Below are 14,963 nucleotides of genomic sequence, written 5' to 3' on the forward strand. Positions count from 1 at the left end.
AATCATCATTCATGGGTCAACAAAAGCTTGTTTTTCTCTATAAGAGAGTCTTAGGGTTTTAGGTCATAGTGAACGAAGGATAACGGTTGTATGAAGGTAGAGTTTGATTATTGGATGGGTTTATTGATAAATTTTAGTTTTGTTGTTAATTTGATCTTGTATTTGATGGTAATTATGCAATAGGTTAAAGAAGATAATTCACATTTAAAATTTAAGTTGGATGTAGAGAGAAGTTATATGGGTTCAAATAAAATTTCCCATAAATAAATATGAGTCTACTTTATCTATATCTACTTTATGTCTATTTTATCTTTTCTAATCGCAGTTTTTAATTATCCTTTACTTCACCTTCCTTTGTCTGTTCCAAGTTTTTTTACCTTCCTCATCCCTCAGAGTTTGAATGTTGAGTTGGAAATAATTAGGACCAGTACATAAGAAATAACAATCAATATTCGTAGCCAAATGTTTGCATAAGTTACATCAAAAATCGAAGAGAAGTATGTACCCTACACCTGCGAGGAGCTTCCAAAGTTTTGCTAAGATTGTCTGAACACTGATGAAGGGAATAAACAATTGCCAAGGTATATGATCGACTGCGAGGAGCTTCCAATGCTTAATAGAGGGAGGAGTTATGTTTTGTTTGGTTTGATTGTGTTGATTTTCTTTGTTGTGTTTTTGTATTTCATCATGAAAGTGATTACAATGTACAACCCACATAAATAGGGAGAAGGCCTTCCTTAATTTACACCACAACAGATGGCTTAGGGAAGGCAAAACAACAATACTGAAATTAGGGCATTGGCTCTATGATTAAGGGGAGTTGACAACCTAGACTCCTAAACACAAGGAACCCGGTTATTAACCTCCTGGGGAACAACCAATACTCAGGCAGACACAAGCTTGAACAGTTGACAAAGCCTCTTAATACCTAATAACACGGAAGCCATCCTAATATCTAGGAAACCCTAATAACCACTGGTACTTCCAATACTCCCCCTCAAGCTGGATCCAGGAGATTTATGGAGCCAAGCTTGGACAGAAGACGTTGAAACTAATGCGAGGCCAAGGGCTTGGTTAAGATGTCGGCCAGTTGGTCAATGATGCGGGTGTAGTGTGTCTGAATCACCTGTGACTGAACTTGTTCCCGAATGTAGTGGCAATCAACTTCAATGTGTTTCGTCCTCTCGTGGAACACTGGGTTGGATGCAATATGCATTGCAGCCTGGTTATCACAAAATAAGGACATAGGAAGTGTGGTTGGTTCACCCAAATCACACAGAAGACCCTTCAACCATATCAATTCACATGCAGTTGAAGCCATGGCACGATACTCGGCTTCTGCACTTGACCTAGCGATGACAGTTTGCTTTTTACTCTTCCAGGTGACCAGGTTCCCACCTACAAATGTGCAGTAGCCAGTAGTGGACTTACGATCGATGGCGTTGTCTGCCCAATCAACATCGCAATACCCCATGATTTGGGTATTTTCATTCTTCTTCATGATGATACCTCGTCCCACAGAACCTTTCAAGTAACGTAGGATCCTTTTAACAAGATTCAGATGTTCGAGTGTTGGGGATTGCATGAATTGGCTCACGACACTCACAGAATGAGTGATGTCGGGTCTGGTGATGGTTAGATAAATCAACTTACCCACCAGCCTCTGATAATAGCTGATATCCGTGAGTGGCGTGCCATCCAAGGTAGGTTTCATTTTGTTGTCGAGAGGGGTGATGGCAGGTTTTGCATCGATCATGTTGGCTTCCTTGAGTAAGTCCAGGACATACTTCCGTTGGTTAAAGAATAGTCCTTTGTGAGAGGTTGCCATTTCTATACCAAGGAAGTACTTCAGGATTCCAAGGTCTTTGATTGCAAACCTTTGTCTGAGAGATTGTTTCAGGTTGTAGATCTCGTCAGGATTATCCCCCGTGATTATCAAGTCATCGACATAGATCAGTACAACCAGTTTGCCCACTGCTCCAGTTCGAACAAAGAGTGAGGAATCTGCATTGCTACTTTTGAAACCAACGCTGATGAGTACTGAGCTTAACTTGGCATACCAAGCTCGGGGAGACTGCTTCAGCCCATAGATAGATTTGTGCAATTTGCACACTAAGTCAGGTTCATTGCTTTGGGGATGCCCTGGTGGCAACTTCATGTAGACTTCTTCTTGGAGATCGCCGTGCAAGAATGCATTTTTTACGTCCGTTTGGTACATGGACCACCCCTTGTTTACAGCCACAGACAATAGAACCCTGACTGAGTTCATTTTTGCCACCGGTGCAAATGTTTCTTTGTAGTCCACATCAAACGTTTGAGTGAATCCCCGAGCCACCAACCTTGCTTTGTGTCTCTCAATCGATCCATCTGAATTGAATTTGAACTTGTAGATCCATTTACAGCCCACGGCTTTCTTGCCTTTTGGAAGTTTGGTGATGGTCCAGGTTTTGTGTTGGTCTAGGGCTTGAAGTTCTTCATTCATTGCCTTCTTCCACACTCCTTGGCTGTTGGCATCATCAAAACTCTGAGGTTCACTATATCGTGAAATGCTACTTAGGTAGGATGCATGTTCATGTGTCACTCTTCTGTACGTCACATAGTTGGAGATGGGATGTGTGGGTTTGTAGGTGACAAAGTCTTGAAACCTTGTGGGAAGTTGTCTCGCACGCATTGGATTTCGGCGTGGAGCAGGAGTAGGTGTCTCACATCCATTGGCACCTTGAATTTCAGTGTGAGTATCATCTTGGTTGTCCCCACCTTCGTGCAGTGTATCTCCTGAGGTGCAGCTGTCAATGTCACCATCTGTGACTTCATGGTTGTGACCTTGTTCTGATGAGGCTTCAAGCTCGACGTTTGGCAGTGGGAACACATCTAAAATACTACTATCCCCTTGGCTTGTCATTTCACATTGTTTGCCAAAAAAAGGGTTAGTTTCATGGAATTGAACATCTTTGGACACAAGTAATCTCCTCAGTTGAGGATTATAACACTTGTATCCCTTTTGTGAAGAAGAGTAACCAAGAAATATACATTTAGCAGCTCTGGGATCTAGTTTGTCTCGGTGATGAGATTGAATGTGGACAAAACATATGCAGCCAAAAACCCTAAGATGTGAGAGGTCGATCTTGCTTCCTTTCATCACTTCAAGAGGGGACTTGAACTCCAAGACTCGGCTGGGGAGTCTATTGATGATATAAGCAGTTGCCGTAACCCCTTGAGACCAAAATCTCTTTGGTACATTCATTTGTAACATTAGAGCTCTAGTTTTTTCAAGCAAGTCACGGTTTTTTCGTTCGGCAACACCGTTTTGCTAAGGTGTACCAACGCAACTTGTTTGGTGCATAATGCCATGAGTGCTTAAATAATGTTTCATGATATGAGATGTGTATTCGGTACCATTATCAGATCTGAGAGTTTGGATTTGAGAGGAGAAATGGTTTTTAACAAGGTTATGGAAGTCTTTGAACACTTCCATTACTTCATGCTTATACTTTAAAAGATATAACCATGTGACTCGAGAGAAGTCATCCGCAAAGATCACAAAGTACTTATAACCATCAAAAGATTCATTAATAGGTCCTCATACATCAGAATGGACTAGTTCAAAACATCTACTAGTTCTGGACAATGAAGATTTGAAAGGTAACCGAGTGGCCTTAGACAAATGGCAGGTTTCACATGAGGTTACATCCTTTCCTAGATTTGGAAACAAGGTCGACAAAATGGTTGGGGCCGGGCGAGCTAAACGTTGATGCCACAATTGGTTCTCTTGAATGGGATTGAACTTGACTTGGAACCCCCTGGGATTGTTCTTTGACATGTAATAGAGACCATCTAGGAAAAACCCTTCACCAATCGTCTTCTTGGTGGCACAATCCTGAAAAATGACATTGTGAGGGGAGAATATGGCCAAACAGTTCAAGGTTTTTGTGATTTTACCCACAGAAAGGAGTTGAAATGGAAAGGAAGGAACATATAGGGTCACTGACTCAATTACATCAGACATGAGGTTTATTTTTTCCTTTCCTAAAACCCTTGCATTCTCCCCATTTGCAGTTGAAACTCAAGAGGGATTTGATAATTTTTCAAACTTATTAGGCTTAGATATATGGTTGGTCATATGATCTGTGGCACCCAAATCCACAACCCAAAAATCATGCAACATATTTATATTAAGAGCAGTTTTAAAAGCTTTCATGATACCTTGCATGTCTTCTTGGGGTATGGCTTTTGAGTCCTCCAGGAAACCAGCAAACTTGCCTAGTAAAGCCGTCGAGTTTTCTTCTTCCAAGTTGTCTCCTCGGTTGCTTCCAGCACTTCCTTTCCTGCCTTGAAGGTACAATGCAAACTCATTCATGAGTTCAGCAGGATTTGCTGTGAAGGTTTTTAATGTGTCAGACCCCTTAGAAGTAGAGGCAGAAGCATGATTAGCACGATGTACAGTACGGTTCATCCTTTGTGTACCCTTGTTGTCCTTCATGAAGTCCGGTTTTAATTCTGGATGTAAAATCCAGCACATTTCCTTGACATGACCGGTATAGTTACAGTGTTGACATTTCAAATGTGGGTGCTTTCCTTTGTACTTCCTCTCGTTGGTCAGATAAGCCCTGGCATCAGGTACACTAGCCTTTGTACCCATGTTCATGACCTTCCTCCTCACTTCTTCACGTTGGATTGTTGCACATACACTGGTGAAGGAAGGGAGTTCAGAGTTCATGAGTATGTGACTTCGTAGATCTTCATATTCTGAATTGAGACTAGACAGAAGTTGAAATATCTTGTCTTCTTCTGCTCGTTTGCGAATCACAGCAGCATCGATCGTATGAGGACGATATGTTTCTAATTCATTCCACATGCTTTTCATGCTCCCTAAGAGTTGCACAAATGGTTTACCTTCTTGTTGTAGATTGGATATGTCCCTTTTCAGTTGGAAGACTCGTGCAGCATTATTCTGACTGCCATACATTTCCTTGACAGTCTCCCATAACTGAAATGAGGATTCCGAATAGCTGAATATTTCAGCTAGCTTGCGATCCATGGAATTGATGAGCCACGACATAACCAGCTGATCTTTGCTAAGCCAGGATTCATAGTTTGGTGAGGAAGCATCAGGTACTTCGATGCTCCCATTTATGAACCCTAACCTGGACCTTCCACCTAGAGCGAGGGATACAGCTCTCGACCAAGGCAAATAGTTAAACTCATTCAACAGAACTGAGCTTAACCTTTGATTTGGATTAACATCCATCTCAGGCATATTCCCGGATGAAATCACCGATGAACTTTCAGCATCTGATCTTAATGGATTTTCTTCAGCCATGTTGGAGGATGAACACGCTCAACAAGTAGTAAAGCAGAAGCAGGTTATTTTCCCTGCTCTGATACCATGTTGATTTTCTTTGTTGTGTTTTTGTATTTCATCATGAAAGTGATTACAATGTACAACCCACATAAATAGGGAGAAGGCCTTCCTTAATTTATGCCACAACAGATGGCTTAGGGAAGGCAAAACAACAATACTGAAATTAGGGCATTGGCTCTATGATTAAGGGGAGTTGACAACCTAGACTCCTAAACACAAGGAACCCGGTTATTAACCTCCTGGGGAACAACCAATACTCGGGCAGACACAAGCTTGAACAGTTGACAAAGCCTCTTAATACCTGATAACACGGAAGCCATCCTAATATCTAGGAAACCCTAATAACCACTGGTACTTCCAATAGATTGCTTCGAACCGCTTTGTTTCTCAACGTATCAAATTGTGTCCTTTTGATTTTTTGTCAATACCATAAATCCTTTAGTTCGCGTTGATGTCTAGCTTTAACATCTGCAGATTGCCCAACACCTATGAAAATCAATTCCCTAAGTATGGACAGGTTTGCTAGTGATTTGCCCATATGCGCTTTAATATATAACAACGTCGAAATTTAGCTAAAAATTCATGCTCTTCTTGAAAAAAGTACTTGGAAAAAGAGTTTCCATCGAAAGCAATTGTTAGTTCTTTGCTTCTCAAACATATAAGCACTATTAAGGCTATATTAGGGTGAAGGATTTCCAAGTTTGGATGGATTGAAACCAAATTAGTTAGTAAGAAATGGACTATAAAAAGTTTGATAGAGGAACTAGAAAAGACATTCATGAGGACTTTTTCTTACCCGCTCTGTAAAACATTTTGTAGTCTATTCCTTACTAGCTTATCCTCAATCAATTGAGACTTGGAACTCCGTCACCCAAACACACTCGTTTTGCGAAACCTATAAAAAAAGGTTTCGATTTTTGAAAACGCTTTGTTTCCTTTATATATACATACAAGACAATCCCTTGAAGAGTAAGAAAATGTATATTATATTTATTATAATACTTATGGAACAAGGAATCCTAAAGAAGTATTTTACCACGTTGAGGCCCAAAGAAGAAGTATTTATCAACTTTTTTTCTATGCAGCGATATATAGAATTTGATATCGAACTTACCATCTATGTGATTCAAACCTAAAACATATCCAAAGAAAGCCACTAAATGGCTTCTTTATAGAACTTTAGCATATAGAGGCCGCTAATACGATGGAATCTTTCTGATATTGTTTTTGTTACGTATAAGTATTCCTAGATGTCTAATTTTTCTGCTACGCTTGCGTGTCTTTGAAATATATGTTATATAACATAGAGACAGGAGGTAGATAGCAGTCAAAACTATCAAAAACATCGTCTTATCGATCATCATCGAATTGGATGAATGCTGGTAATTTTGGCGATTTCCCTGACGATTTGTTAACGGAAATTCTGTCAGCTTCCAAGCAGTTGATTCGTTTTTCAATCTGTGTGTTTCCAAGTGATAAGCTTGGAAGGGGAAGACTGACTTGCTAGACTGACTTCGTTGTCGTTGTCAAATGTGCTACTGCTAGCTCCGCTGTTTGAAAGACTAGAGTTTCCCCGATTGAAAGAAGATCCAGTTACGGTAGGGAAATATAATGGCTTGGTCTTGTGCTGCAAAACCAAATATTTCCCACTTGCTTACTACATATGCAATCCACACACCCTGAGCTAGGTTGTGCGATGATTTACTTCACGGGTGAGGTCTCTGGTTCAAGTCCAAGATGGCCCAGCTGTACCAAGGAAAAGAAGAGAAGCGGCATTGACTCCATGCATGCTCCACTTGGCTCGGGGGGATAGCGCTTCCTCCAACCCCTATCCGAAGCCACAGCCGCAGGTTCGGGGTCGCACGAGTGGGATTCGTCTGCGATATGCCCTACTATAACTATGAGGAAGCTGATAAGAAGGGACAACATTTCGTGCAGCTTAATTCGACTTTCACCGTCTATATTTTGTTAACAGTAACTCGAGCATTCCGGCAAAACATGTAACACTCAAATTAAAGAAACATCTAAATGGCAATGAGTCTTCGTTCTAGCACACATTTAGGACAAACTTCAACGTAAACCAAATAAATTTGCTTACATAATTAAAAAAACGTCTAAAATTCCTGAATTTTTCCTTGTAACACACATTGGGGACAAATTTCAATTGCACACGATACAGTTGTGTAGAATCTAATCCCTGTGAAATATAAACTGAAAGGGTGTTTCAATTTCAATTGAGGTAAAGGAAAATATCACATGCGGATGGTACGGGCCTTGTACAAGCAGATATAGGCCATATGCCAATCACCTGAAACAAGCAAAAACTATTAGAGTGACGGCAATATTAAGCTAACCAGATAGATGCCAAAGCGGCGGGGTGCAAGCAGAAAGAGTATTGCCCCAGACATCAGTAAGTAGGTTTAGGCACTGCTAATTGACAAGTTCACAGGTGAGCCGCTCGGCTGTTAGAGATCTATATATGCTATAAGATACATAATGGCATTGCATGGATTTTTATCAACTTTCTCGTAAGAAGAATTTTCAGCAATCTTACCTCCTCCAGAGAGTTTGGTGATGTCTTCCTCCTTCTGTGGGTAGGGATTGTCATCGTCATATTGGATCCATTTCCCTTGACCAAACAAAATAATTCCATGAGTTAAAAGGTTTGAATTTATCACATGCAGACAAACTAGCAGTTATTCCAGAAAACTGACCACTTTCTTGCTTGACCCAGGCAACATAATGGCCAGAGTCTGCACTACGGCCCTTGTGTGTCAGCACAGCAACCAAATCATAAATTCCAGTCATATCACCTGCAGCAAATGGACGGCGAAATAAGTGCTAACTAAGGACTCAAACAACCAGAGTGGAAAGAAGAAAAAAAAAAAAAAAAAAATCACAAGGTTGAACTTATGAAGGTTGATTGATTTTTACCTTCTTCTGATGTAGGATTAGATGATTCTCCACTTCTGTTTGAGGATCCCTGCATGCAGAAAAGAGGGTGATGCTTTATACGTATTCAAATAGGCAGTGCATGAGGTTTCTGAGAAAAAGTGTATAGCTAGGTTGTATAATCACCTCCACATCAGACATCTTGATATCCTTGTCTTTTGAATCAGAGCTCTTTTCACTGGGTTTCAAACCAAGTTTTTTACCTTCCTCATCCCTCAGTCTCTGAAAGTTGAGGTTGGAAATAATTAGGACCAGTACAACAGAATAACAGTCAATGTTTTTTACCAAATGTTGACATAAGTTCATCAAAATCAAAGAGAAGTACATACCTGACGAGGAGCTTCCAATGTTTTGCGAAGATCATCTGAACACAGATCAAAAATATCCAATTGCAAAGGGTAATCGACTTTCTAAGACAAGAGAAAACAGTTTATTAGGCAGTGTTGCTAATAACAGTTTCATAATAAGATAGCACTGCAGTAAACTTGCCAAAAAAAAAAAAAAACTGTAAAGCATATTCAACACATATGCAGAAACTCTTTTAAGGAAATAACTTCTTTTTCCACCTAAAATGATATGGAAGGAGACAAACGACAAATTTGTACATCAGAAGGAAAAAAAAAGGCATTACCCGCAAAATCTTGGCCTTCTGATTTGATTCCCTCTTCCAGAAAAAACGTACAAACTGAATGGTCAGGTACCTAGACGGAAAAAAAAAAAAAAAAAAACTAACTGTAAGATTCCCCTTTTGTAATATTTTTTTGAGTTAAGTCAAAGAGCAGACTACACACAATTAGCCACCCATCCAGAACTTGGGGCCTGTTTGATAACCATATCGATTTTAGCTCATAATTTTTATTTTTTGTGCTAGAAATAGAAATAAAGCATAGGGGAGAATGAGGAATGGAAAGGGATGAACAGAGGTGGTGGGAAGGAGAGAGAAATGAAGATTGTATGAAAACAAAAACATGAAAGTGAAAACAACTTGGAATTGTTTCCAGTTTTTGGTTGTTTGGTTTTCATTTTGTGTGTGTATGGACTCCTATGGAGCATTTCATACATAGTCCTTTTCGCATTTCTTCCACCTTCCTTCCTTTACCTTTCTTATTTCCACCTTTCTCCTACATTCTTCATAGCACAAAAAATGAAAACTAAAACTAAAACTAAAACCGAAATGATTAACAATCAGAACCTTAAATAAGCGCACAAGATACTAAGCGGACTATGTAATAGTGCAAATCATTACATGTTGGTGACTAACAGGTTAGAATCAAGAATAATGTATTCATATACATGTAGTCATTTTTGTACCTTGGAAGGCCATTGATAAGAGACTCCTTGACATAGATGGCACTACGCCCCAAGGAAGGAGAATTTTTTTCCAGTTCTGATTTTAAACCCTGCATGAAGAAGTGTAATATATGAGGACCCTCTAATTACTATCGAGTATCTTGATAATATCATCACACGTTCTAGCACGCACACACAAAATGAAATGAAGAAGATTATTCTTACATGTTTTAACCCTTCATGCAAATGGTTCACCTCATGTGATATGTGGCACTTCAGAGAATAAACTGACTCTGCTTCTGAGCTTTCTTCCCCACTTTCTATGCAGTGCACCCTAGCAGTCCACCACATCAATAAGTGTAACAAATGGTAGAAAAATCTCAGCTTTATTAAACTTATAACTCATAAATGAAATATGAACTTCAACAAGCAAGTAATATTTCAGGCCAGCAAGAAGAAACTGAACAAATTATTCAAATGTTAACTGTTAAAAAAAATTTAAGCCAGTCATAAAAACTGAAGTATATATTATTAATTTCATAATTAAACTGAAAAATGTTAGGTAATCTCAGACTGCAACTGAGTGTTAGTCAATATCTAATTAGAATACAGTAAATTGATAAGTTGCAGATGTCTAACCTGCTAACAAGTTCAATGCCAAAAAGTTCTTTAACAGAGTCTGGACTTTCACTGCAAGAGAACATTATTCAGTATAATTTCCAATATATGTACGGCAGAACAAAGACTGGCAACCGAAACAAAGAGAACAAAAATTGCTACTGGACCTAAAAGAACTTAGGAGTTCAAAGAAAACAAAGACAAAAATTGCTTACAAAAGTATTAGTACCCAAATTTAGCATACATAACAATCAAAGTGGATTCAGTTTCCATAGATCATTAGGTTAAGCCTAAGGTCATTAAACCACTCTCAATTCCTAACTTCCTACACATATCTAAAACCAGAAAAATAAAATAAAAAACACACCTAGAACCGGATGATCTTAGAGATTGAGAAAGGGTGTATAAAAGCTGTGACCAACATTCTTCAGCATCCTGTTATGCATTAAGAACAAAAAAAAAAATCAATAAACTACCAAAGTAGCTAGACCGAAAAAACGCAGCCTTACAACAGGATAAAAACCCAAATTGAAAACCTGTTGCATGAAGGTACCATTATGCTGCTGACCAAATTGAGGATACTTTTTGCGCAATACCTGCAGATATAACAACAAACCAACTTGTTATTCGTTCCGCCTGTACTAGTAAGAAACTACCAATACACTAATGATTATTAGGCTCCATGACATAGTTTCTATCCAAAGTAAAATGCAAGAATTAAGAATATACAGTACAAGTTTCTCAAGCTTCATGGACAGATGAAAAGTAGTTCAAGAATTTAATTAAAACAGTGAATAAAGATAACAAACCATCCAAAATTGCATGGGTGCCACAGCCTTGACACTTTTATCCAGTTCACTAAATAAATCACGAGTTGTAATAGTCAACATATGAGAAGTCTGATCCACATCATTGCTTCTTCCAGAATGTGAATACCTGAAGAAATAATACATTGTCATCACTAGTCTGATAGGAAAAACAATTGTAAGAAATTGAAATTCATTCTTTAACTGAAGAATCTAACTTACTTGATCAAAGCTGATTTCAACTCTGGAACAGAATGCAGACATTGTATGGTGGAGTTCATATAGCAGGTGTTTCCCAAGTTAAATAGACCAGCACCATAACCCTGGAAATAAAAGTAACATAGGTCGAAATAATTTATACAAATGGCAAAAAGAAAAGGAAAAAATATTGAAACCCAAAATAAAATCATGAAATTCAGAAACATATAAAAAATCTAACAAGTTAAAATTACTGAAATAAAAAGAGAAAAGGACACAAAAGTTCATTTTACGACGGAACCTTCAAAGATATAAAAGTGGCATAATTGAGAATGCTCTGAAGCCATTATTTCTGATAATGATTCACATGCAAATGAGAATAAAATAATGTGTTGGCACTACTAGCCAACAAGGAAACTTACCAGAAGAGTCCAGCACAAAATCCTCATTAATGTCATAATCACAAAAAAGTAAGAAAAAAATAAAAATGTTACAGAGCCACTAGCATATCATAATAACAGCACAAGGTCAAATTAAAAAGATAACAGAAATTTGCAAAACTCTAAATGAAAGAGGTGGGAGAAGTTTGCAGAAAAATATCACATGTATGTCATAATAACAGCACAAGGTCCACTAAGAAGAAAAGACAGCTTTTTAAATCTGCAAAACACAACTACATAGTACTTACCAAGTGAAGAGCTTGTTCTTCTTCTGGGAGATCTTCTGCAAATACAATAGCCTTCTCTGGAGCCTTGACAACCTCATCTGCTGTCCCCATCATCATCAATTTTTGACCCTACAAAATGTATATATTATCGATCATTTCTTTTTCTTGTAGGAAACAATGAAGATTTGTGATTAAAGCAACAATAAATAAGAAGAAGATACATATAATACTAATTGTGATTCGCTTAACAAAAACCCACGTCTTTTACTCCTAGAGTCGACCAGTCTGCATCATCCTACATTTAAAAAACATACAAACACACAAAAGGTTAGGCATATAATATCCAAATTCATCTTTGTACAGGAAGTTTTAATTGGCGTGTGAAAAAGGATTTACTTGACCATTCCAGCATCAAGAACAAGACATATGTATATATGGACAATTTCACTACGCCTGAGCGATCTATTTACCTTCAATAAACCACCTTTAACCATTATCTTCTGTCTTTCAGGAGGTACCCCTGTTAAGTCGTATAGTTGGCATTTAAATACATAAGGTGGCTGAGTAGTATCAATTTCCACAGCTTTCAACAGCTCCTTTTGCCATTTTACACTCACTGAAAATGAGTAATAAACCACAAATGTCAATAACAGAATCTACCAACCCAAGTAACAAGTTACAAATCTGCAGAACAACATATCTTATAAGAATCCATCTATACCATTCTCAGACTAAGCTAATAGCATCTGGAAAGAATAAAAATTCGGTACCCAACTAAGACTAGTTCATTCGAATCTAACAAAAGTCTGAAGTCTAGTAGCATGGGCTTGTAATGAAGTGGGGCATTAAAGCAGTTGCGTTCTTGATGGAACTTAAATCGGATGGGTAAAGGTGTTGCAATCTGTTCACTGTGAAGTCATATAAGCATGCCCTATGCCTACTCAGGTTAGTACAGCACCACACCCTTAATGTTTGGTTAGTAACCAAAACACACGCGGAATGTTTAATTAAAAAAAAAAAAAAAAAAGAAAAAAAAAAACTGGAGTCTTGTAAAACTGCGTTTTCAGCAACACCTTAAATTCTTCGCTAGTATGCTATGCAACATTGTTGCATAAGATGAATACAGCAAAGAGAAGCCAAATTAACTGAGAAATTTATATGTGCAACTGAACCGGTCCACTTGATATATAAAAACCCACATGAGAAATCCCAAATTTCAGCTAAGTTAAAACTAGTTAATCCTCTAATGGGATTCTTCGATTGTATGGTATGAACATTGTTGCATAAGATGAAATAGCAAACACACCTAATTGACAGAGAAATTTATATGCGTAACTAAACCACTCCACTTAAACACGAAAACCCACATCAGAAATCCCAAAACTACAAGGACACAGATCCTAATTTCCAAATACAACCTACAAATCGAGCTCAAATTACTCAAAAAAAGACGGACGAACAAACTGCTTAGGCGCATCAAACACCACAAATCTCCGGTAACCTAGATCACAGAACTGAATGAAAACCCCTAAGTTCGCCCCCAAAGTGAAACATTACACGCCAGAAATGCTCGAAATTAAAAACAATCAAGTATAAATACCAATTTGAAATACAGATAAAATCAATAAAATATAATATAAAATTAAGCTCGATCAGCGCTCTTACCGTTAAGCATGGCGGAAAAGGTTTGGAGCTTCGAAGATCGGTGAGTAACGGAGGTTCGGGTTTTTGCAGAGTTTATTGGCTTGTAGAACAGGCAAAGAGAAATGTGCTTCAATGTTCCAGGCTTTCTGGCTTTTGTTTTAAAGTGGGCAAGTCCGACCCGAGTTTTCGACTCCGTGTCGGTAACAAAAACCTAACAGCATCTCCAACGTGAAAGACAAACTTGGGTGGAAATGTCACTACCAGCATAGAAAATCATCTCAACCGAAATGTTATTTGCGGATTGAATTGAAGTCTTTGTAAATATGAATTATTTGACGTCGACATCCATTCATTTTTTATTAGTTTAATGATGGATTTCTATTTCACTAGCATTTCAGCTAATAAAAATTTTGTTTCAATGACAATTTGGTTGGAGAAACACAAAATTTAACATAAGATTCCAGGTTGCCTCATCAACTATCAATTTTAATTTGACTGCTTAATTTGACATTTCCATTGAAAATGATCTAATGAGATTTTTTTTTTTTTTTGGGGGGGGGGTTTCAAAATGTTTAGGTGAGAGGAGGCTGGAACCTATTAGGCTGAAAGAATAATTGATATTTTTGAACAAATTATATTATCTACACTAAGAGGTGAGTAAGTAGACCAAGTTTCACAACGGACTAGTAATAATGTGGTTCAAATTCATAATTAACGAGAATTTAACCTAAAACTTATCACTTATAAATAAATCAGCAATGGATTTGTCTTTGTTAACAATAACATGGCCTATGGATAGTTTGGTTTGGTTTGATTTTGACCATACCACTATTGAAACCAAACCAACTAAGCCATTATTAATCAGTTTGGTTTGGTTGGTTTAAACCTATTCCAACACATCAATTAAACGTCCAGTATTTTATATTTTTAATTTTCTGAAATTGAAACCTCTCACACATTCCAATTCAATCAAAATATTAAGTTTTTGAAACATAAAATTTACATCAAATCAACCAAGACTAAGTTTTAGCTAAATTAAATTTCACGTTAGCAAACGATTTTGTTAGTTGCAATCTCATATAAGCATAAAATGCAGATAAATCTCTAATTGTTACCGGTCGTTACAACTTGTAATATGTGTATGGTAAGACATCAAAATAACCTAACATTGACATTTTTATAATAAATAAAATAAATAATTACAAGAGATATGGTAGGTCCGGTTTAGTTTTGATCAGTTTTAAAAGTGTAAAAATTGAACGAAACTAAAAATAAATCGGTTCGATGCAGATTTAAATTATTTGACTTTTCTATTAGTCAAAACCAAACCAAACCGACCAAAATGATTCTAATTTGTTAGTTTAGTTGGTTCGGTGCCCACTCATAATTTATGTGTTCGAAAAAGCATTTACATATTGTATGTTTT

The 14,963-nt window shown here is 37.6% G+C and overlaps 2 protein-coding genes across 2 annotated transcripts; both read right to left on the reverse strand.

The window, feature by feature from the left end:
- Window positions 1-3,716: 3,716 nt before the first annotated feature.
- On the reverse strand, window positions 3,717-5,059 carry LOC148694288 (uncharacterized). Its single transcript, XM_088699647.1, has 2 exons — window positions 4,204-5,059; window positions 3,717-3,877 (listed from the first exon to the last, which is right to left on the reverse strand). Exons 1-2 carry the CDS (start codon window positions 5,057-5,059, stop codon window positions 3,849-3,851), a joined length of 885 nt encoding a protein of 294 aa, XP_088555773.1. The 3' UTR covers window positions 3,717-3,848.
- A 2,289-nt stretch (window positions 5,060-7,348) lies between these two features.
- LOC137739237 (ubiquitin carboxyl-terminal hydrolase 6) lies at window positions 7,349-13,957 on the reverse strand. Its single transcript, XM_068478789.2, has 18 exons — window positions 13,559-13,957; window positions 12,364-12,509; window positions 12,153-12,188; window positions 11,915-12,022; window positions 11,251-11,351; window positions 11,032-11,158; window positions 10,759-10,818; window positions 10,590-10,657; window positions 10,244-10,294; window positions 9,830-9,938; window positions 9,626-9,714; window positions 8,946-9,015; window positions 8,644-8,724; window positions 8,441-8,536; window positions 8,297-8,345; window positions 8,077-8,175; window positions 7,917-7,991; window positions 7,349-7,670 (listed from the first exon to the last, which is right to left on the reverse strand). Exons 1-18 carry the CDS (start codon window positions 13,566-13,568, stop codon window positions 7,615-7,617), a joined length of 1,431 nt encoding a protein of 476 aa, XP_068334890.2. The 5' UTR covers window positions 13,569-13,957; the 3' UTR covers window positions 7,349-7,614.
- Window positions 13,958-14,963: the final 1,006 nt, after the last annotated feature.

This window comes from Pyrus communis, chromosome 9 (assembly GCF_041283825.1).
Source record: "Pyrus communis isolate YQ-2024b chromosome 9, ASM4128382v1, whole genome shotgun sequence".
NCBI classification, from domain to species: domain Eukaryota; kingdom Viridiplantae; phylum Streptophyta; class Magnoliopsida; order Rosales; family Rosaceae; genus Pyrus; species Pyrus communis.